Genomic DNA, 21,541 nt, shown 5'->3' on the forward strand with positions numbered 1-21,541 from the left:
AAGGATGCATTCCCCCACTGAGCCGTCTCCTGGACCCCAGAAAACAGATGTAAAAACAGAAGTGAGGGACCAGGCAGTGGTGCACCCCACCTAATAGAGCACATACATCACCATGTTCTGGGACCTAGGTTCAAGCCCCCAGCCCCCACCTGCAGGAGGAGCTTCATGAGCAGTAGAGCAGTGCTCTGAGGCTGGAGGATATGAATGAATGAATGAATGAATGAATGAATGAATGAATGAATGAATGAGTGAATGAATGAAAAGCTGGCCAGAGCAATGACCCCATATGTGCTGGGAGGAGCTGTTGCTGGCCCTGAGTTCCTGTTCTGGCCTCCATAGGCAGGTGGGGCCGCCGTCCTGGCCGTAGGCGTGTGGACACTGGTGGAGAAGAGCGGCTACCTGGGCGTCCTGGCCTCCAGCACCTTCACCGCATCCGCCTACATCCTCCTGTTTGCCGGCAGCCTCGTTATGCTCACCGGCTTCCTGGGCTTCAGCGCCATAGTGCGGGAGGACCGTGGCTGCCTCTCTACCGTGAGTGTCACACTCATTCTTTCACCAGCCTCCCCAGGCTCTCAGCCCTCACGCTCTCACTGTGAGAGGACCCTGGTCACTTGTCCTAGGGACTGTCCCTGTCTGATGGACACACACACCGCCATGTGTTCAAGTGTGATCTGACTTGGGTGGAGTGTTGGGGCAAGAGTAATTCCCGCATGTTGGAGTGGGTGCTCTTGGGCTTTCCCGTGGATGTTGGGGGGCTCTCTGTGGCTGGGACTGTATGTAGGGGGACTAGTGAGGCTGGCAAAATCCCCACTGGGCTCAAATCTCTCTCCCTCTCTCTCTCTCTCTCTCTCTCTCTCTTCCTTTTTTTTTAATTCTCAGGACAGACAGAATTCAAGGGGGGAGGAGAAGATAGAGAGGGAGAGAGGGACACCTGAGTACTGTTTCGTCCACTCTCAAAGCTTCTAGCCTGCAGGTAGGGACCAGTGGGTTGAACCCTGATCCTTGAGCATGGTAACATGTGCGTTAAACTAGGTGTGTCACCACCTAGTACCCCTCACCCCCACCCCAGGTCCTCGTTCTGACTCCCATGTACCTGAGCCCAGGACAGACTCCCTTACATGGGTAGCAGCTCCCCTTCTTCCCTCTCTCTCCTCCCCCTTCTGTGGTCAGAGGAGCCATGGACCAACAGAAATGGTTGGAAACAATCCAGACTTAAAGAGAAAAAGCCAGGCCTGGTAAAGTACACATATTACCATGCAAAAGGACCCAGGTTCAACCCCCAGTCCCTACCTGAGGGCAGGTTTGGGTGGGGGGAAGCTTCACAAGCAGGCAAGCAGGTCTGCAGGTGTCTCTCTGTCTTTCTTCCTCTCTGTCCCCCTCCCCCTCAACTTCTGTCTCCAATAAATGAATAACTAAATTTTTAGAAGTCACAAGCCCTGTTGGTGACACACCTAGTAAAGCATACATGCTACAATGCTCAAGGACCCAGGGTTCAAGCCCCCAGTCCCTACTTGCAGGGGGAAAGTTTCACAAGTGGTGGAGCAGGACTGCAGATGTCAGAGAGTCTCTTTCCCTCGCTATCTCCCCTTCCCTCTTAATTTCTCTCTGTCCTATCAAGTTAAATAAAGTTTTTAATTTTTTTAATATTTTATTTCTTTATTCATCACTCTGGTACATGTGCTGCCGGGGATTGAACTCAGGACCTCAAGTATGAGAGTCCAATGGTTTATCTACTGCACCACCTCCCGGATCACAAATAAAGTTTTTTTTTTAAGATCTTAGAGAGAGAGAGAGAAGGCCAGGCCAGCACCCAGCTAACTGTCACCAAGAAGCCAAACAGTACAGAGAGGTCTCAAGGACACCATGTCCCCAGCATGTCCCCTGCAGTCTGTCTCCCCAGCAGTGACCTGATTTCCTCACTCTGGTGCAGAGCATATGTGTGCAGTCCAGCAGGATGGCTCTGCCCACTCGGACTCTGTCCTCATTCTGTTCCGAGCAACAGCCCAGGGCCACACTGGGGGCACAGACATTGGGACCAGCAGAGCAGGGAGATAGATGCCCAGGAGGAGTAGGTCAGGATATGCATGCACTGTCCAGGAGTCTGGAAACTCCTATCTCCAGTGATGTTAAGTAGCAGCCAGTCCAGGGGTCTGGAATCTCCACTTTCCCTTCTGCAAAGACCAAGCCAAAGTCAGTCTAGACCTGAGCAAGGGTGAAGCTGCCTCCTATCTCACATCTGGTCCATCAGCCTCTGAGTTATGCTAATGACTCAGACAGAGAAGTGGTCAGCTGTCAGGGCTACCCAAGGCTGACACGAATGGGAATGTCAAAGGCTCCAATGTGGAAGGCTCCAAGTGGTGTAGCCAAGGCCCTTCTAAACTGCTCTGTGGCTCCAGGAAGCATCTTCCCAGTCATTTATTTATTTATTTACTTATCTAACCTGAGCACTGCTCAGCTCTGGCTGATGGTGGTGTAGGGGATTGAACCTGGGACCTAGGAGCCTCAGGCAGGAGAGTCTTTTTGAATAACCACTATACTGTCTCTGCCACCCACTCCTGTCTTGAATCTTTAAACAGTCAGAGACAGAAGGAAGTTCCCAAGCTGCACTAAGTAGTCCCCAAAGATGAAAGACCTGAAGTTAGCTGAGGTGTACCTTCAGCTTGGATGGGGAAGATTGCCAGCACTCGGGGACCTGAGGTTCAAGCCTGCCCCCAGCACACCCCAGGTCCCTTCAATTTGAGTGCCCTAGGAGGTGTCTGAGATGATGTGGGCTCCTGTCAGAACCTGCAGGAGGTGGAGTGGGACTTCCATGATTCCAGCAGGCCTGTTGATGCTCATGCAGCAGGAGAGCCAGGCAGCTGAGGCTCTGTGAGCCCAGTGCCACAGCTGGGGCACAGCTCCTCCTGCAAATGAAGCAGCTATTTTGAGAGCTTGGGATTTGAGCTCTGAAAAGGCTATCTTAAGCCCCATGAAGATTATGATGGATGGTGCAGGATAAACTGAGCCTTTGTCAGAGACTATATATATATATATATATATATATGTATGTATAGAGAGAGAGAGAGCTGGTGGATTAAAAAATAAGAAGTTCTTGAATCAGTTTCTTTTCGTTTTTAAACTGCCACTAGGGTTGTCACTCAGGGCTTGGTGCTGGCCCTACAAATCAACCACTCTAACGACCATTCCCCACTTCCCCCCACCTTTTATTTTTTCTTTATTTGATAGGACACAGGGAAATTGAGGTAGGAGGGGGAGACAAACAGACACCTGCAGACCTTTTCACAGCTTCCCCCTGCAGGAGGGGATGGGGGCTGGAACCCAGGTCTTTGTGAATACTACTAAGTGTACCATTGCCCTGCTCCCCCCCAAATCAGTTTCTGAAAAAGAGGGGACTGTAAGTGACAGTGACACCAGACTTGGTTCAACAGAGTGATAAGGTCTGGAATCAAAGATTTCATCCCCAAAATAGGGTTGAGTGCAGTCACCCCACTCCCCTGGGCTTTTCAGGGAGGGGATATAGGGATGCTCCTGGCTACCTTGGTCTCCCTACTCAGGTCCTGCTCTCTCACTCTGGGAAGGGGGTTGAAGTCAGCTCCATCCAGGACCAGCTTTTGGACTCCTGACAGCTGCATCTGCTCCTCTCGGGACCCTGTGCTCCCCCAGCTGCCCAGGCTACTGGGCTCAGGCCTGAGCAGGAGAGACTAAAGCTGACTCAGAGACACTCTCCACCCTCACCCAGTCACAGAGAGACATGTCAGGACCAGAACACTGGCCAGAGCTCCTGCAGCTCCTGTCCCCTGCCTCAGGCTGGTGTCTTCTCCTTCACCAGGGTAAAAACAGGCAGGTGACCACATGCTTTGGAGCTGAGCTTCAGAGAAGTGGTAGTGTGGCAGGGTGGGCTGCCAGAGCACCTAGAAATTGTTTGAGCTCAGCCCAGGAAAAGTTCAACTTATTGATAGTTGGCAGTGAGAGGACTACCCCTGTTCCCACCCTCAGTTAGCCCTGAGCAAGTCTAGAGCAGGGTGATGGAAGACAGGCAGACTGTGTATGTATATTTCTGTGTGTGTATTTGCATATATGTATCTGTTTCCCTGTGTGTGTGTGTGTGTCCATGTGTGCCTGTTTCTGTGTTTCTCTGTATGTCTGTGTGTTTTTTCTCTGTATCTATGTCTACGTGTACATATCCTCTGTGTATCTGTGTGTGTGTGTCTGTGTGTATCTATTTGTGTACACACACATGTATATCTGTGTGTATACCTCTGTGTTTCTTTGTGTGTGTTTATGTGTGTATATAGCTGTATATGTACCTTTGTGTCTGTATATCTGTGTGTTTCTATCTGAGTATGTATCTTTGCATGTGCATATATCTCCATGTGTGTTTGTGTCTGTGGATGTGCACATGCATGTGCATGTGTGTCTTGTGGGAGAGCAGGAGATGTTTGCTAAACAGCATCTGTCTGCATCTCAAACTCAGGAGTAGATTTAGGGCTCAATCAGCACCCCCAATTCCTTTCTGGCAGGTTCTGTTGGAGCAACTGGGACCTCCCACAGATCTCCCTCCTGAGCAGGCCCAGCCAGAGCCCACCTCCCTCCCCAGCCCTGAGTGGGGATCTGAGAATCTGAGCCACCCACAGCCCTGGCTACTCCTGGCAGGAAAAGGTTTGTGTCCTTCTCTGGGATGCCTTTCCTTGTGAGGAGGAGCCTGGTCCCACGGAGTGGCCGGGAGGGCAGATGGCTGTTGAGGAGGAATCTTTCTTGTGGGGGGTGTGGATATAGCTGCTAGGCTCTGCAGAGCTTTCAGGGAAACTTTGAGTGGGTTGAAAAATCAGACCCAGGACAGAGAGGGCAGCCAGAGGCTGCTCAAATCCTGGCTTTACTTTGGCTGCTAGCTTAGTGGCGCTGTGCCTGGCAGAAACCAACCCACCCACATCACTGGGTGCCTCGCTCAGGACATGACTGTGGGGGAGGGCAGGGGTGGCCAAGTCCTGAGAGTAGGCACATTTGGAATGAGCAGGCAGGAGGAGTCCCGTGAGGAGAGAGAGGAGGCAGGAGAACATGCCTAGTTACTAAGTCGCACACTTTCTACCAGAGGTCCAGAGAGGGGGATTGATGCCTCCAAGGCCACACAGCAGCTTGTCACCTGGGCACAGACTCCCAGAGGACACCCTCTGGGAAGTCACCCTTATCTCTTGCCTCTTCCTCCTCCTTGGCCTCCTTGGTTCCCTCCCTGCCCTTTTCCAGATTCCCAGATGCAGGGTCTCCAGTCCATTTCTCTTCTCTGCCCACAGCATTGCCCACCTGTCCTACACATCACAGCAAGGGTCTCGATGGGTGGCATCCACAGCTGGTTCCTCCCCACTGCTTCTTCCCTCTGTGTTCCTGGTCACATTGGCGAGGTTGCCCAATCCATCCACCTCCCCAGGCACTTCCGGGATGTTCCCAGAAAGCTCTGCTCTACTAAACAGAAAGCAGGGCGGGGAGGGGAGCAGAGGTACTGAGAAACACTTCCTGGCTTGGGACCAGGAATGCCAGACTCTGGTACTGGAGACAGAGACCCAGGGGATTTGGCCCAAGCCCCTGCCTTGTCTGAGTCCTGGGACCTTTTGTAATCACCAGACGAGCCAACCCCTGAGACCCAGAGTGTGTTCACACCTGCTCTTGGAGGAACCCCTCCCTGGCTTTCTTTCCCCCTGATGATTCCTGTCCCAGGATCACCAGTCCCAGAGCCCCATCATCACTCCCCTCCTCGGTCCCATCTCCTCCTTAAGCCTGCCCTCAACCCCGCACCAGTCCTCTCTCCCAGGTGTAAGCTTGGCTATCTCAGGTTAGCCCTCCCTGTCTCCCAGCCTGGGAGAAGACAGTCAACAGGAATGTCAGAACTGGGAAGTAGCAGCCTCCAAGTTCCCTGCAACACCATGCACCCCCACTCCAGATCTCACCTCTCTAGACCATGGAGATGGACTCAGAGCAGCCTCCACTCTTTCAAAACCCCACAGGTGCCTGCATTCTCTTGACCACTGCTGGCCTTCTCCTTAGCCCGCTTGGCTCCCTCCCTGCTCATTACCAGATTCCCTGGACCACAGCTGGACATGACTAGCAGCAGACATCAGTCAGAGCAGTCCCCAGTGGGGGCAGCAGAGACCCAGAACCCAGCAGAACTGTGTGTGGATACCCTGGACTGGGCCCAAAAGGGTAGAGGCCACCTTCATCCATCCTATACTGGCCTCTTGGCTTGCAGCTCCCAAATCCACAGGCTCGTTTCTGCACTAGCAGGCTAGCAGCTATGTCTCTGAGCCCTGCGTGCCTCTGGCCACAACTAATCGGCTAGATTCCTAATGCTTCAAGGTCACTGCCTCCCAACAGCTGGCTCTCGCTCTCCCTGTTTGGCCTTGGCAGTTCTGAGCTTCTTAACCCTGGCTCAGGCTGTTGATGTAATCCTCTCACTCTGCCTCTCCAGCCTCCTCCAGTCCTCCTCCCCACTGCTCTGACAGTGAGCCAGTGCCTCTGGCCAAGAAGCCAGACTGATGGCTACTCAGCATCAGAATCACAACAATCCCATCTTCACAGCTGTGTGTCCCAACTCAGTGTCACAAGCTTCAGATCTATATATAGTTCAGGGAGCAGGGACCCTTGAGCCATGTGTCCAGATAACCCTGTGAAGAATGAGCTTTTTTTAAAAAAAGTTTTATTTAAATATTTATTTTCTCTTTTGTTGCTCTTGTTGTTTTTCCTTGTTGTTGTAGTTATTGTTGTTGTTAGAACAGATAGAAATGGAGAGAGAAGGGGAAGACAGAGAGGGGGGAAAAAAAGATAGACACCTACAGACCTCCTTCACCACCTGTGAAGCGACTGCTCTGTAGGTGGAAAGCCGGGGACTCGAACCAGGATTCTTACACCGGTCCTTGGGCTTTGGGCCATGTGCACTTAACCCGCTGTGCTACCGCCCGATTCCCAGAATGACATATATATATAAAAAGGAACAGGGTCTTGGATAGTTTATGCAAAGGAGGCTTTCAGTCAGGGCAGTTTTGATTGGTGGAAAGTTCAACAAATTGCCATCTTTCTGCAAATGAGGCTTTCAGTGCAGTTCTGATTGGTAGAAAGTTCACCACACAGCAGCCTATAAGTCCTGGGAGTTCTTAGGCTTTTGCCCACATGCTTCCTTGCCATCACAGCAGGTGCATCTGGGCGTTGGGTGCCCCTGAGCCCTCAGCAGCCTCCCAAATCTGATTGGTTTTATGCAGACTCCAGAGGGACATCCAAGCTTATTTTTCACTGTTATTTGTCACCTCCCTCCCACTGCCCCCACTCGCCTGGACATTGGACCTGCTTTTCCAGCCTGTGGCAGGGTTTCTATTTCCAATCATGCAGAAAAGTGGGGGAGTGGAAGCTCCCTTCTTCGTGGCAGAATCATTCTGATGGAAAAATTCCAAAAATCCATTTGCCTCTACATGTTTTTATCATTGTTGAGGGGTGGGCCAACTTTTTCAGATAGAGGGGAGAGAGAGGTAGAGAGAGAGAGATACCACAGCATCACAGCTTCCTCCAGTACAATGGTGGCTGGGCTCTGGCATCAGTCAGGCCTCTGCAGGGTGGGGGGTAGACAGGTCCCACAGCTCCCCCCCCAGCTGGTTCCTTGCTGTTCACATGCCTTCCTGCCCTCCCTCCTTGCCTGTCTGCCCTATGAGCTGAGGGGGCTGAGTGGCTGTGGGCACCCCCCATGTGCTAGCACAGGAGGGGGGGGAGTGAATGCACCCACTTTTGGGCACTGACTCTCTGCCCATCCTCCTTGCTCTCCCTCTCCTCTTCTTCCCCGCCCCCATACCCCTCTGTGACTTGCTGCAGTTCTCTTCCTGCTCCCTCCCAACATTGGGGCCTAACAAGCATTTCTGGCCTGCCAGCTCCACTTGATGGAGCAGAATCCTGGAGCCTCCTCACTGTAAAATTGGAGAGTAGGGGTGAGCATTGAGGTCTGACGGCCAAGTACACAGTCAGGAGCCCAGTTGTAGCCTCCAGCTGCAGCAACCCCTCGAGGAAAGCAGTGAGGAGCAGTTCCAGATCCCAGGCGGGAGCCATCAAGATCCCTGGGATGTGCAGCACCCATGCTGGGTGGACTCCCTGCCTTCTCTTCACCCTGAGCCCAGCCCTGTCCATTTTCAAGTGCCCCTGCAGTCACCATGCCCTGCACCTGCTCTTCACTCCACCTGCAGTGTGCTCACTTCCTTTTTACCTGACAAATACCTCCTAGAGATGCACTCAGATGTCACCTCCTCCAGGAAGTCCTCACTGACTGCCTTTCTCCACCAGGAACCTCCTCACCATTCTAGGATTGGCAGTGATCAGAGCAAGCACTGCCCTTACTTTCCTCTCCCCTGGCACCAGTAGGTTAGAGGGCAGGAAATTTATTTTGGTCCCTGGAGGCATAGCAGATGTGTGATAAGTTCTGGAGGCCCGGGGGTGGTGCACCCACTTGAGTGCATACATTACCATGCGTAAGAACCCAGGTTCAAGCCTCACTCCCCATCTGCAAGGGTAGTGAAGCAGATCTGCAGGTGTCTCACTCTCCCTCCCTCTCCACTCAATTTCTCTATCCTATCAAATAAAATAGAAAGAAAAAAATGGCCACCAGGAGCAGTGGATTCATAGTGCCTGTCACTGAACCCCAAAAATAGTCCTGGTAACAGTAATGATAATTGTTGCTGTTAGTAAGCAGGTGGATTGGGGCGCTGGCAGCAGACCTGTGAGCATGGTGGCCCCTGCCCCAGAGGGGTTGTGCCCAGAGCTGCTGGGAGGAGGAGAAAGACTCCATGGTGAAGGGGTGGCTGATAGGTCTCCATTCTCCCACTGCTGAGGGAAGAGTTGGTCACAGAGGCCTGGCCACACAGCCTGCCTGCCTCCTGCTGCAGTGCTGACCACCTCCCCCTTGCTCCTAGTACTTCTGCCTGTTGCTGGTGATCTTCCTGGTAGAGCTGGTGGCGGGGGTCCTGGCCCATGTGTATTACCAGAGGGTGAGTAGGCAACTTCTCTTTCTTTGTTCCTTCGGGTGCCTCTGGGAGGCAGCAGGGAGGGCCACTCAAGTGAGGAAATCAAGACATCAAGGGGGTCATGTCTGGGCATATTTGCTTCCCATGGCTTTTCCCCATGCTTCTATAGCTGTAACTGATGTTCCTGCCAGGGACTTTGAGTGGAGCTTCCCTGGGAGGTGGGGCCCTCACCACTAGCACAGCTGCATGGGCTGGGAGTCACTGCTGGGGCGCAGTCCCCTTTACCCCAAAGGTAAAGAGGGAATCTGATCAGACAGCCAGGGAGAAGGGCTTTCCACACCAGACTCTGAGGCCAGTGAGTCTGGCTGCCCCAGACCAGAATAGAGTGGCCCTGCATGCCCCCAGAGGCTGGCCTTCAAGATCATGAACAAGCTGATTGATGGTCAGCTGGGTGTCTTAAGTTTGTTTTTTGGTGTTTTTTTTTTTTTTTTTTGCTTGCTTGCTTTTTTTTTTTGCCTCCAGCTTTAGTTCTGGGGCTCAGTGTCTGCAGAGCCCCATCACTCCCAGAGGCATGTGTACATTTATAAAGGGTGAGATGGTGAGATGCGGGGGTTGGGGGGGAGACAGAGAAAGAGAGACATCCACAGTACTGCTGCGCCACTGGTGAAGCATTCCTCCCTGCAGGTGGGGACCAGGGGCTCTAGCCAGTGTGCCACTGCCAGACCCTGGCTGTCTCCAGCCTGCAAGGTCAGAATTGAAAACATTTTGCATGTCACCTCAAGGTCACAATGAAAAGTGGCAACTATTGCATGGGGCTCAGCAGTCTAAAGCCAGGTTCAACACCCATACCTGCCTCCTTGGCTCTGCCCTGACTTCCAGCCTCACCCGTACCCCATCATTTCCTGATCCCTGTCTTCTGTGGGGACAGCCCTGGTGCACCGCACCTCAAGTCCATGGGTTCTAGCAGTAGCCATTGTGGGGAGAGGCGGGATGGGGCAGGACCTCAGGGCTGGAGAAGTCTTGGGGTAGGGCGTCGGGGTGGGGCTGGGCGGGCCCGAGGGTGGCCCTGTGACTCCTCTTCCATGCCTCTTTCCCCAGCTGAGTGAGGAATTAAAGCAGCACCTGACTCAGACCCTGGCTGAGAAGTACGGGCAGCCTGGAGCAGCGGACATCACCGCCTCTGTAGACCGCCTGCAGCAGGATGTAAGACCTTGGTCCCTGTTCTGCAGAATCCCTCAGACTGAGTTCAAACCCTGGCTTGCTCTCCTCCAGGCTGGGTGGCTGTGGGCAAAAATTTCACCTCCTCGGGACCTCAGCTGCAAGGGGTGTGTGAGCTTTATGTCAGTGACAAGGGCCTCCCCGCCCCCACCCACTGCCGTGCCCTCAGCTCCACCACTCCCCCCCCCATGACTGCAGATCTCCCTAAGCCTGCCCCCCCCCGCCCCCGCCCCGAGCTGGAAGTCCCTCCAAGAGCTGCCCAGCCTGGTCTCCAGCAGGAAGCTGGGAGGCCAGCCATGGTCTTTCCTTCCAGAAGAAGGAAAATGCGTGTCTCCTGGTCACAGAATGGGGACAGGGGAGGGCCCTTGGCTTTATATCAGATGACAATTCCTATTTGCTCCCAATACAAAACTCCTCGTCCACCCTCATCACATTTCAAGTGTCCAGAAGTGGCTAGTGCCTCCTCCCCTTCAAATCGGACAGCCCAGATGCGAGGCATTGTCATCCTCCTAGAGAGTTCTGCTTGGGGGCTGGGCGGTGGCACACTCAGTTAAGCACACATATTACCAAGTGCAAGGGCCTGGGTTCAAGCCTCCACTTGCAGGGGAAACAAGCAGTGAAACAGCTCCACGGGTGTCTTTCTCTCCCTCTATTTCCCCCATCCTCTCTCAATTTCTCTCTATAATAAAAAAAAAAAAAAGGAAAGAATGACTGCTGATAGCTGGTAGCTGTGGATTCATAGTGCCAGCACCAAGCCCCAGCGATAAACCTGGTGGCAATAAAGAAAAGGAAAGGGAAGGCAAGGGGTATAAGAAGGAAGGGAGGTGTAGGGAGGGTGGGAGGTTGTTCTGTTGGGCTGCTGTCAGATTCTAAAATGTGAAGCAGCTCCTCCTGCCCACCTGGTCCCCTTTCCCTCAGCCACACCCCACACCCCAACTGTGGTCTCTGTCCCACACACGCGTTCCTGGCCCACACCTCCCAAAGGTCAGCCCTGTCCCCACATCTCTCTACCGAGCGTGAACGTGGGGCCTAAGCTCCCTCCCGGCACACAGCAGGCACCTAACACCTTTAACCAGCCTAAATTTCCCCAACCCCCAGACAGCCTCCAAACATCTGTGTGCTGTCATGGGGAGACTTTGAACATTGACTCCCCACCCCGAAGGACCAGACATAGCCATGACGCTATTCTTAGGGTCACCTGAAACCCAAGCTGGCAGTACCCCACCCTGGTAGTCTTCAGGAGCACCCAGGTTTCACCCACCCCCCACTGGAACCTTTGGGTGGCCTGAAGCTCCCTGCATCCCTGCAGGCTGGGGGTGGGGTTAATGGTGGTGGTGGTGGGCCTGAGGCTCCAAGGCCTGTCTGGGGGTCTGGGAATCTCTAACAAGGCTGGTCCTGTCCCTGAGATCCCTCCCACCCTATCATGCTCTGCTACCCAGTGGACTTAAGGAAACCCAGTATCACCACTTTCCAGAGCCTGGATGGAGAGGAAAAAGGCAAGAAAGACCCACACACACACCAGAAAAATGCAAATCTGCATTACGACCCAAACCCTAAAGAAGCCAGACCTGCTGGGCACAGGGCAAGGGAGTGGTCACCAAGGACAGACCAGAAGGGGCTGGCTTCCAGTGGACCCCAGCCTCCCTCCTCTCCTCCGCAGTTCAAGTGCTGTGGCAGCAACAGCTCAGCCGACTGGCAGTTCAGTACCTTCGTTCTGTCCCAGGAGGCCCAGGGCCGCCGGGTCCCCGACAGCTGCTGCAAGACCGTAGTCCCCCACTGCGGCCGGCGCCTGCACCCCTCCAATGTCTACAAGGTGGAGGTGAGCATCACTGGAGTGGGGCAGTGAGCCTAGGGGCAGGCAGCCCTTCCTGCTTGTTTGGGTCATCATTCCTCAAGCAGCCTCAGACCTTGGGCTGGGCCTTTCCTGTCTCTAGCTGTCCCCACTCACCCCCTCACCTCAACTCCAGCCCTGTGAATGTGTGTGACTAGCCCCTCCCCTTTCCTCCCTTCCAGGGAGGCTGCATCTCCAAGTTGGAGCACTTCCTGGCCGACCACCTGCTGCTCATGGGAGCTGTAGGCATCGGGGTGGCCTGTCTGCAGGTGAGTCTATGTGGGGAAGGAGTGGCTAGGGGTGAGCCCTGCTTCCTGTCACTGAGCCCTACCCCCACCTCACCCACCCTGAGTCACCCGGTCGTTGTCTCCCCCAGAACACTGGAAGCAAAGGCCTGGGGGCCACCGTGTAAGGAACACCCCCAGGAGCATGTGTGTGGGCTCAGGTAGGGTCATGCACCCCATATGTACATTGGCATGTGCGGGTGTGTCTGAACGCATGTGATGGTCATGCTGAGTGTGGGAGTGTGCACGGACACGCACCCTCTCCCCCTGCAGATGTACGCCCGAGTGTGCTTGCATACGTCCCCCATCAGGAAGGCACCGTTACTCTCAGGGGGTTCCAGGTTCAGAACAGAGGATCTGTGAAGTTCCCCTGGCCTGGTTCCACTCCCTGCTGGAGTGTTGAAGAGGGAGCTCAATCCTGCCTCTCACACCCACTGCTGAGATGAGGAGTAGCAGGAAGGACAGTCAGGAATCCTGGGTGCAGCCTCCCCTCTAGAGCTTTGACTTCCCTGCCCCTCGAGGTCATCACCCACCACATAAGAACTAGAGGGAGAGAGGCAGGAGGTAGTGCATCCAGTAGAGCACACACGCTTCACCATGCAAAAGGGCCTGGGTTCAAGCCCTCCCAGCATCACATGGAAGCAATACACACAAGAAACCTCACAAGCAGAGGAGCACTGCTATGGTGTCTCCCTTTCTCTCTGTCTCTCCCTTTAGGTGTTTCACCTGCTATATGAAAAACAAAACCAGAAGCAATGGAATCATGCAGGCACAAAGCCCCAATGAAGCCCTGGCAGGAGAGAGAAAGGAGAGAGAGGATGAGAAAGGAGAGAGGGGGTGAGAAAGGAGAGAGGGGGTGAGAAAGGAGAGAGGGGGCTCACCTGATTGAGTGTACATGTTACCATGAGCTTACCATGTGCAAGGACTTGGTAGGTGAGTGCACTGCCCCTTGGCTAGTTCTCCCTCCCAATATGCAAGGACTTGGGTTCAAGCCCCTGGTCCCCACCTGCAGAGGGAAGCTTCATAAGTGGTAAAGCAGGTCTGCAGGTGTCTCTGTCTCTCTCTCCCTCTGTATCTCCCCCCTCTCAATTTCTCTCTGCTACTATCAAATAAAATAAAATAAAAACAAGGAAGGGAGGGGGAGGAGGCAGAGGAGGAGGAGAAGGAAGAAGAGAAGGAGAAAGAAAAGAAATAGAAGAGAAAGAAGAATGAAGGAGGAGGAAGAAGAAAGAAGAAGGAAGAAGAGAGGAAAGAAATGGTATATGTGACATTAACACACTGCTAGCAGAGGCATAGCTGTGGCCTACATTCCTGGTAGTTCTTGTCCAGTATCTCTGGGCCCCAGAGAGTCTCACAGACTCTCTCATCAGACTCCTCCCCACCCCAGCTAGGCCCCCTGCCAGGCAAGGAGTGTGCTCCCCCATTGCACGGGTCAACGAGCTGAGAAGAGCTGAGTGAGAGGCTCCGCAGGGAACCTTCCAGAGCCCTTGCTGCCCCTACTGCTCTATGGCCCCAGGAACGAACAGCAGCCCTGGTGGCCGGGGGGGGGGGGGGGGGTGCTCACTGGAGGCTTCCTCCCCAAGCCTGTGCTTCCCTGCAGAACAGGGCTGCTCACACCTCACTCATTGATGTGTAAGGACCTGCAATAGACATGGTGACCCCCCCAAAAGAAGGCTGTTCCTAGGGCAAGAGACCCAGCCGGGTCACACCCTTCCTCTCCACACCTGCTCCCCAGAAGCCCAGCTACACTGAGTGGATCCCAAAGCATCACCCATCTCCCCTGCCCCTCATTCTGCTGAGAGCCCTGCAGTGACCAAGCTTCAGGTTAGGGCACCCTCTGCTGGCCGCTACTGGTACTTGTGGAGACCTTAGGCTCACAACGGGCTTGTCCCCACCTTCACAGCTGAGCATCCTCAGGAGCAGGAGCCCAGTCTGGCACCTCACAGACCCACATGGCTCAGGAGACAGAAGCCCAGGATGATTTCCAGCCCCAAGGAGCAGAGGCTATCATGCTGGGAGAACAGAGGGTCTCTTCCTCTTCCAGTATGATCTCGGGGAATTCACCGGCCCTCTCTGAGCCTCGGTCTGCTGACCTGTGAAATGGAGCCCCTGGGCATCTCAAAGCCCCCTTTAATCAGTTGCATCCCCTCAGTGACACTGAGCCCAGTAGGTTACACACAGAGGGGCTTGTAGGGAAGTTGCCTCTCATTGCCATGATTTTACATTTTTTTTATTGTTACTAAGGCAATTGCTAGGGCTCAGCGCCAGTACTTTGAATCTACTAATACCAGCATCCATTTTTTCCTTATCGTTTTTTTTCTTTCTGTTTTACTTGATAGGACAGAGAGAAAATGAGGGCGAAGGAGATAGGGAGAGAGACACCTGCAGAACTGCTCCTCCTCTCATAAAGGCTCACCCATGCAGATGGGGGAGTGGGGGCTTCAACCTGGGTCCTTGCACATGACAATGAGTGTTTAACAGGGTGCGCCACCTCCAGGCCCTGCCCTAAGTTTCCTGATGACAGCAGGTACCCGCTCAGAAGTCCAGAGGTGGCAAACTCCCCTATGAAGATGGAAGCACTCCCACAGGCTGCCAGCAGGGGGAGTCACACCCCACTCTGGGCTCTAGAGGAGAGAAAGCAGCACAGCCCCAGCACTCTGCCCCTCCTCACCCCTGGCTTTGAGGGCTCGCACCCTGCACCCCTCCATGTACACGGTGTGTGTGTATGTGTGCACACTGCGTGTGCCCAAGTGCATGTGTGCTGGTGAGTGTGCTGTTTTACTCTCTGCATGCACGAAGTGATGGTGTGCGTCTGCACACATGGGTGAGTGCATTATTTTTATTTGATTTTAGTAAAGTGTGAGAGAAACCAGAACCTTGCTCAACTCTGGCTAATGGTGGTGCTGGGGTTTGAACCTGGGACCTCAGAGCCACAAGCATAAGAGCCTTTGCAGACCATCATGCTGCCTTCCCCCACTGAGCAAGTGTGTACTTTCCCCATCAGTGTGCAGGGGCGGAGAGTGGCATAAGCACACATTGTTGAGAGCCTGGCCACAGGAGCATCCTGCTCAGGCTGATGTGTGCTCACCCAGCCCCTTCCCTCACCCTGCTGAGATGTCCATTGCTACAGAGGTGGACATAGTCCTCCCATCCAGCTGTTTCCCCTTAGCCAAGACCAGAAAGCCCCAGATCACCTCTAGACAGGGCCTCATCCCTGAGGAGGAGGGGGGAGGACTCACTGGGACACACTGAGAGCCAAGGCAGGGACAGCCCCCTGCTTGGTGACTTGGGGCGGGGGAGGAGGGAGCCTCTTAAAACCACTTTCCAGCGGGTGGCTCTGAGCCCTGAGGTGAGCAAGTTGTCCCCAGGGGCCCAGAGGGGAGGAGGAGCTCACCCTCTGTCCCCTCCATGAGCCAGCAGCAACTGGAGAGGTGGGGACTGTCCTCTGGTGGGGACCCCACTTTCTCCCCAGTGCCATGGACTGCCCTCATAGCCTGCTCCCGTGGGCAGGCAAAAGCTGATGGCTAGGAATGCAGATTCCCAGTCCCTAGTATTTATAGAACTTCTGGGTTCCCTGAGCAGTCTGTGCCCATTCCAGTGGGAAACACTGCTCCCAGAGGGTGGTTCTCAAGTGTTCCAGCCTGGCTGCCCCCTGCCTGGGGGCTAGCTAGGAATGCAGAGTCCTGGGCCCTGAGTGTTCTCTGCTTCTGCCTACAGATCTGTGGGATGGTGCTCACTTGCTTCCTGCACCAGAGGCTCCAGCGGCACAGCTACTGACCACCGGCCTGCCTGCCCACCAAGGAGCACCCCTGCTCAGTCCAGCCACTCCAGACCCACCCAGCCAGTGCCCGGGGCTGAGGGCTCAGTGCCAGGCCCTGGGCAGGAGCCCCAGCCAGCCAGGAAATGAGCAGAGCCATTCCCAGGCTAGGGCTTGGTGCCAGTCCTTTTTAATCTACTGATCCCAGGGCTCCTGGGACACCAGAGGGTGGGGAAAGTCCTGTACTCTCCCCCACCCACCCCTGCCCCTGGGACTCAGGACTGCCACCAAATGTCCAAGTTTGCCACTGTTACCAGCTGAGCAGCTCTGGCCCCGGGGGCGACCTGGAGATCCCAAACTTCCCTGCCCACATCCCTTGCTCACTGGCACATGAGTGTCCCTAAACATTCCCGCTCCTTCCTGCAGGGCTGGGGTGTGGGGAGCAGCAAGGGGCTGGCGCTGTGCCCCCACAGGGAACAAAGTGGAGCAGGGGGTCCCACCCCAGGAGCCCCACCCTGCTGGAGGTCTCCCTCAACAACCCACCCCCACTTGCCAACCCTGTCCCCCAGCCCCAGCCTCGGGGACACCCTGTGTCAATGCAGTTGTTTTTAGTTTTTTATTGCCACCAGGGTTATCACTGGGGCTTGGTGCTGGTACTATGCCTCTACCACTCTCAGTGGCCATATTTTCTTCTTTTTTTCTCTTTTCTTCCTTTTTGTATTAGCTAGGACAAATTGGGGGGGGGATAAAAGGAGAGACAGAGAGACTCCTGCAGATGTGCTTCATCATTTGTGAAACGTCCCCCCTGCAGTGGAGAGCGAGGATTCAGCCTGGGTCCTCGTGCATGGTAGTATGTGTGCTCAGCCAGGTGCACTGCCCCACCACACCCCTGTGCCCCGTAAAGTTGTTTTTAAACCATCTGCTTGTTGGTAGAAATAAAAAATGCTTCCCAGGAGGAGTGAGTCAGTGCACTGGGGAGGGGAGGCTGACAGAGGCGCTTCACCCTGGACCCCACTTTCCCTGAGCCCCGCCTCCTGGTGCTCCTGCACCCAGGGCCTTGCTTGGCCTCCCTGAGCAGACACAGCACTTCCTTCTCTCTCGCTGTTCTGGAGTTGACAGACTGCCCCCAGTACTGAGGAGGCATAGTTGGAAGATTCTAGAAAACAAGAGCACAGAGACCAATGTTTTCCAAAGTACAGGCAGAGACTCCTAAAACAGCAGGGAGAACCTGTCCAGGTAGGGGCTCAGGACACCCTCCCCCCATCCTGCACCCTTTGTCCTGTGCCCTCTGAACCCCCACACAGTGACCCCATAACACTCCAAAGCCAAGTGAGGTCACACCTGCCCCCCACACAAATCAGCTCTGTCTGGTGGGCACAGCTCCTGCTGGCCTGGGTCAGGTCTAAGTCAGGCATGTCTTCTCCCATCACCACACCACAGCTGCTCCCAGAACTCCCCCCACATCAGTCCCAGACCAGCTCCCCTGCCAGCTCAGCCCAGCATCAAGGTTCCCCAGGACCTGTCTCCCACATAGGATCTGGGCTGCCCGTGCAGATGCGCCACAAGGGGGCAGCCTTCCTGCTATCCCAGAGGACACCAAGCAGGCAGAGAAGGTGGGAGGCGGGCTGCCCCCAAGATCCTGGGGGCTCATTGCCAGTCATCAGAAACGACTGTGAGTCCCAGATTCTCTGAAGGGCCAGTGAGCAAACCCACAAGTCTTAGTGATGGCTGAGGCAGAGGAGGGGACAGACAGCATAGAGAGGGGTACTGTGGCCCATCACACCTGCCCCGGGACAGGTGCCTTAATAGCCTGCACAATGACCACTTCTTGGGTTTTTGTTTATTTGTGCTTCCAGACAGAAAGTGAGAGAAAAAAAGGGAGGGAGAAGGAGAAGCATTGTTCTCCTCGCATGAAGCTGCAGGCTCTCCCATGTGGTGGCCTGGGGCTGGAACCAGGTCTTTGTGCATGATGACTCGAGCACTCTGCAGGGTGACTCACCTGCCAGCCCCCTGTATCAGTCTCTTCTTCCCCCCCCCCCTTTTTTGTCACCAGGATTATCACTGGGGCTCAGTGCCAGCACAAATCCACTGCTTTTGGCAGCCAGACCCCCCTTTTTTCCTTTCTATTTTCTTAATAAGACAGAGAAACTGAGATGGAAGGAGAAGATAGAGGGAGAGAGAAAGAGAGACACTTGCAGCACTGCTTCACCACTCATGAAGTGCCCCCCATAGGTGGAGAGCAGGAGCTCAGTCCCTGGCCCGTGTGCATGGTAACATGTGTGCTCTTTCTAGTGCTCCCCCGGTCAGCTCCCTGCCCCTTTATTTTGTACCAAAGTCAGTCAGGCCTGTGGGGATGCGGACAGAATGACAAGTAGATGTCACCAGTGCATAGTACAGACAGAGATGGGGGGTGGTCCCCAGACACCTGCTGGAGGGTGACAGTGGACCCTGGGGACTGTGACCTCCTAGCTTCTCTCCCACACCCGGGAGAAGAGGCAGGCTCAGCTTGTGGGGTAGGAGCCCAAGGCAAGTGGCTCCCTGTGCAACACAGAAGGGGCTGCTGGAAGGTGGCACACCTGGTTGAGCACACATGTTACAATGCTCAAGAACCTGGGTTCGTGTCCCCGGCCCCCATCTGCAAGAGGAAAGCTTTGCAAGTGGTGAAGCAGGGCTGCAGGTGTCTCTGTCTCTCTCCCTCTCTATCTCACTCTCTCCTCTCAATTTCTGGCTGTCTAATAAATAAAGATTTTTTTTAAAGACTGCTGTCCCCTGGAGAGTGGCCAGCTGCTTTCAGAACAGCTCCAGACAACCCCTGCCGAGAATGTCACAGATGGGTACACTTGGGACCAGAAACAGGCTGGAGGTGCACTCAGTTAAGCCCAGTGACCCTCAGCTGCCTCCTCTGCTCACAGGGGGCTGGGTCCAAATGATAGTCACTAGCTGCAAAGGCTGTCAACCACCCTGGCCCATCCCATGTCTGGGCTCCAGGCCCCCCAACTCTGTGACGTGCTATCCAGCTGACATAAATGCAATGCACCAACCACGGGTCACAGAGCCCCTCCCCAGAGGACTCCACTATCAGGGCTTGTGTCTGAGCCCTGGCCCTATACAGAGAAGCCTGGCTTCTTTTTTGTTTGTTTGTTTGGGTTTTTTTTATTAATGATTTAGCATTGATTTATAAAATTATTGGATAATGAGTATAATTCCATATGGTTCCCACCACCAGAGTTCTGTGTCCCTATCCCTCTCCAGCAGAAACTTCAGTAGTTTCCCAAGGTCACAGATATGGGCTGACTATGTATCTGTATCTATCTGCACATCTATCTCTATCTCTGTGTGTATACGTATTCGCCCATTTTTATCACTTCTACGGCCCTGTTTTCACTTCCTTTCTAAGTCACGCCCACACCTGTTACTACTTCTGAGTGTCCTTCCTTTTTTCCTCTCCCCTTTCAGATTAGAAAACACTGCCTGGCTTCCTCCAGTGTTTCCAGATTCTCTTCCCTTTCACTTATAGTATAAGAACAAAGCTTTCTGGTGACAGATGTTTTGGGTTCCATGGAATTGACGTTCAGAGCCCTCTGGTCACCTTCCCCTAACGTTTCTCCCCCTCTGGGAATATAGACCAAAATTCTTTTCGAGGTGCAGAAGGTGGGAGTTCTCACTTCTGTAATTGCTTCTCTGCTGACATGGGCATTGGCCCCAACTTGTTTCTATCTTTCCCTAGTGGGGTAGGGCTCTGGAGAGATGAGGATCTGGGACACGTTGGTGAGATTATCTGCCCACGGAGAGATGCTTGACTTCTTCCAGGCTGGCTGCCAGGCCTGCAGACAGAGCCTAGACAGTGGGCAGGGGCAAGTGACTAAGCTGAGCCTGGACAGTGTCAGTGGCATGTCCCTATGGACCCCCCTGCCACAGCTAGCTTTGGTCCTGGGCTCTCTGCTCTGGTCCACCATGGGTCTGATGTAGGACACTGAGGCTGTCACCTGCTGGGCACCAAGGCAGCCTCAACTTCCCAGCCACCTTGGATCTGAGGCAGGGGACCTGGCTTGAAGGAGACAGTCTGTCATTGTGTTACCACTGGGTGGCGCTCACACCTACCAAGGGTCCTAGAGATCAAGTGTCCAGAGTTCTCAAAGGAGTGTTTGTCCTGATCACCTGAGGTGCTCTTGCTGTTGTCACCACAGTGTCACTGCTCCAGCCTGACTTTTCCAGAGAGACCACAGCACAGGAGCTGCCTCCAGCACCGTGGTGCTCCTATGTGGTGTACCGGGACTTGAACCTGGGCTGAAGGCAGGCATTCCCCCCCAAGCTGAGCTGTCTCACCAGGCCCTGGAGGGATTTTTGACCGACTGCTGCATCCTGTTGCTTCAAGCTTCACATCAGCAGGGGCGAGGGCAAGGAGTGTGCACTTCTAGAAAGTTCCCAGGTGATGCTGTACAGCACACCTGAAGACCCACTGCTTCAGCACATGCGCAGAGGGAGGCCTGTTGCTGACTGCCTTTCTAAGGCAGACCTGGGGTGCAGAAGCCCCGGGATGTCCAGCCTGGCATCTCCACCAGCCTGCTGGGAGAAGGGGAATTGTGACCTAGGAAGGCACCGATCACTGGAGCCCTGTAATAAAGGGCCATCTGTCACTGTCTGCTCTTGCTGTCTTTACAAAAGTGGGAACATCCAACCATCGTCTATGTGTGGGAGGCAGTGCTGGTAGTAAGGGGGAGGCACTTAGGAGGGGTGCTGCCCATGCTACCAGGGTCCTGTGAGCTTCCTCTCGGCTCGAGAATCCACAGATGTTGGTATGCATGAGACCCCTTCTGTTTCATTGGTTTAATACCCCCTGCTTAACACTGTATTCTATTTACATAACCACTTCATTCTATTTACATAACCGCTGTTAACAAGCACCACCCTCCCTCCAGGGCATTGGTTCAATCCCCACTGGTTCATGATACGTTTTTGCTCTGCCCCCTCTCCTTGTCATACCCTGATTTTCACCAGTCACTTTTCTCTCTACCCTCTCTGTGTCGCATCCTGTTCCCACCCTACTGGGCTAGTATATTTATAAGGACAAGATTGTTTGTAGTAGTTTAGTTTATCTTAGCTTGGTATAGATTGCGTCCTGCATGAATAAAGAGATACTGCGTACAGCTCAACCATGAGTCGTCTGTTACCCGCCCGTGAAGCCAGCCCGGCAAAAACAACATAGCCCGGCGAAAACAACACACAGACTTGTCAGAACTCACGTGGCCTACAAAGGAGCATTTAGCAGCAAGTGAGTCAGGTGCAAACAGCAAGCTCAGGTGTGCCCCTCTAGTGTCCAGTGTGCCCTCTGGGGTAGATGTGCCCTTGAGGTCAGATCTGCCCCCCATCCACAGGGCTCCCTTGGTGCCTTCCATGGTGTTGAGAGAGGAGAGACTCACAGCCCTGCTCCACCATCCAAGGAGCTCCCAGTACTCAATATGTGCTG

General features: G+C 54.2%; 1 protein-coding gene across 5 annotated transcripts in view; it reads left to right on the forward strand.

Moving 5' to 3' along the window:
• TSPAN11 (tetraspanin 11) overlaps positions 1–17,029 on the forward strand; it is a 46,702-nt gene extending 29,673 nt beyond the window's left edge. For 4 of the 5 annotated variants that reach the window (XM_007526273.3, XM_060190270.1, XM_060190267.1 and 1 more), the window contains 6 exons: positions 340–531; positions 8,934–9,008; positions 10,083–10,187; positions 11,863–12,021; positions 12,216–12,302; positions 16,035–17,029. In XM_007526273.3, coding sequence (XP_007526335.1) covers positions 340–531; positions 8,934–9,008; positions 10,083–10,187; positions 11,863–12,021; positions 12,216–12,302; positions 16,035–16,094 — 678 coding nt within the window. In that variant the 3' untranslated portion in view covers positions 16,095–17,029. Of the gene's footprint in view, positions 1–339; positions 532–8,933; positions 9,009–10,082; positions 10,188–11,862; positions 12,022–12,215; positions 12,303–12,409; positions 12,479–16,034 lie in introns of all 5 variants that reach the window. The other variant, XM_060190268.1, reaches the window with a different exon arrangement.
• Positions 17,030–21,541: the final 4,512 nt, after the last annotated feature.

This window comes from Erinaceus europaeus, chromosome 4, assembly GCF_950295315.1.
Source record: "Erinaceus europaeus chromosome 4, mEriEur2.1, whole genome shotgun sequence".
In the NCBI taxonomy this organism is placed as follows: domain Eukaryota; kingdom Metazoa; phylum Chordata; class Mammalia; order Eulipotyphla; family Erinaceidae; genus Erinaceus; species Erinaceus europaeus.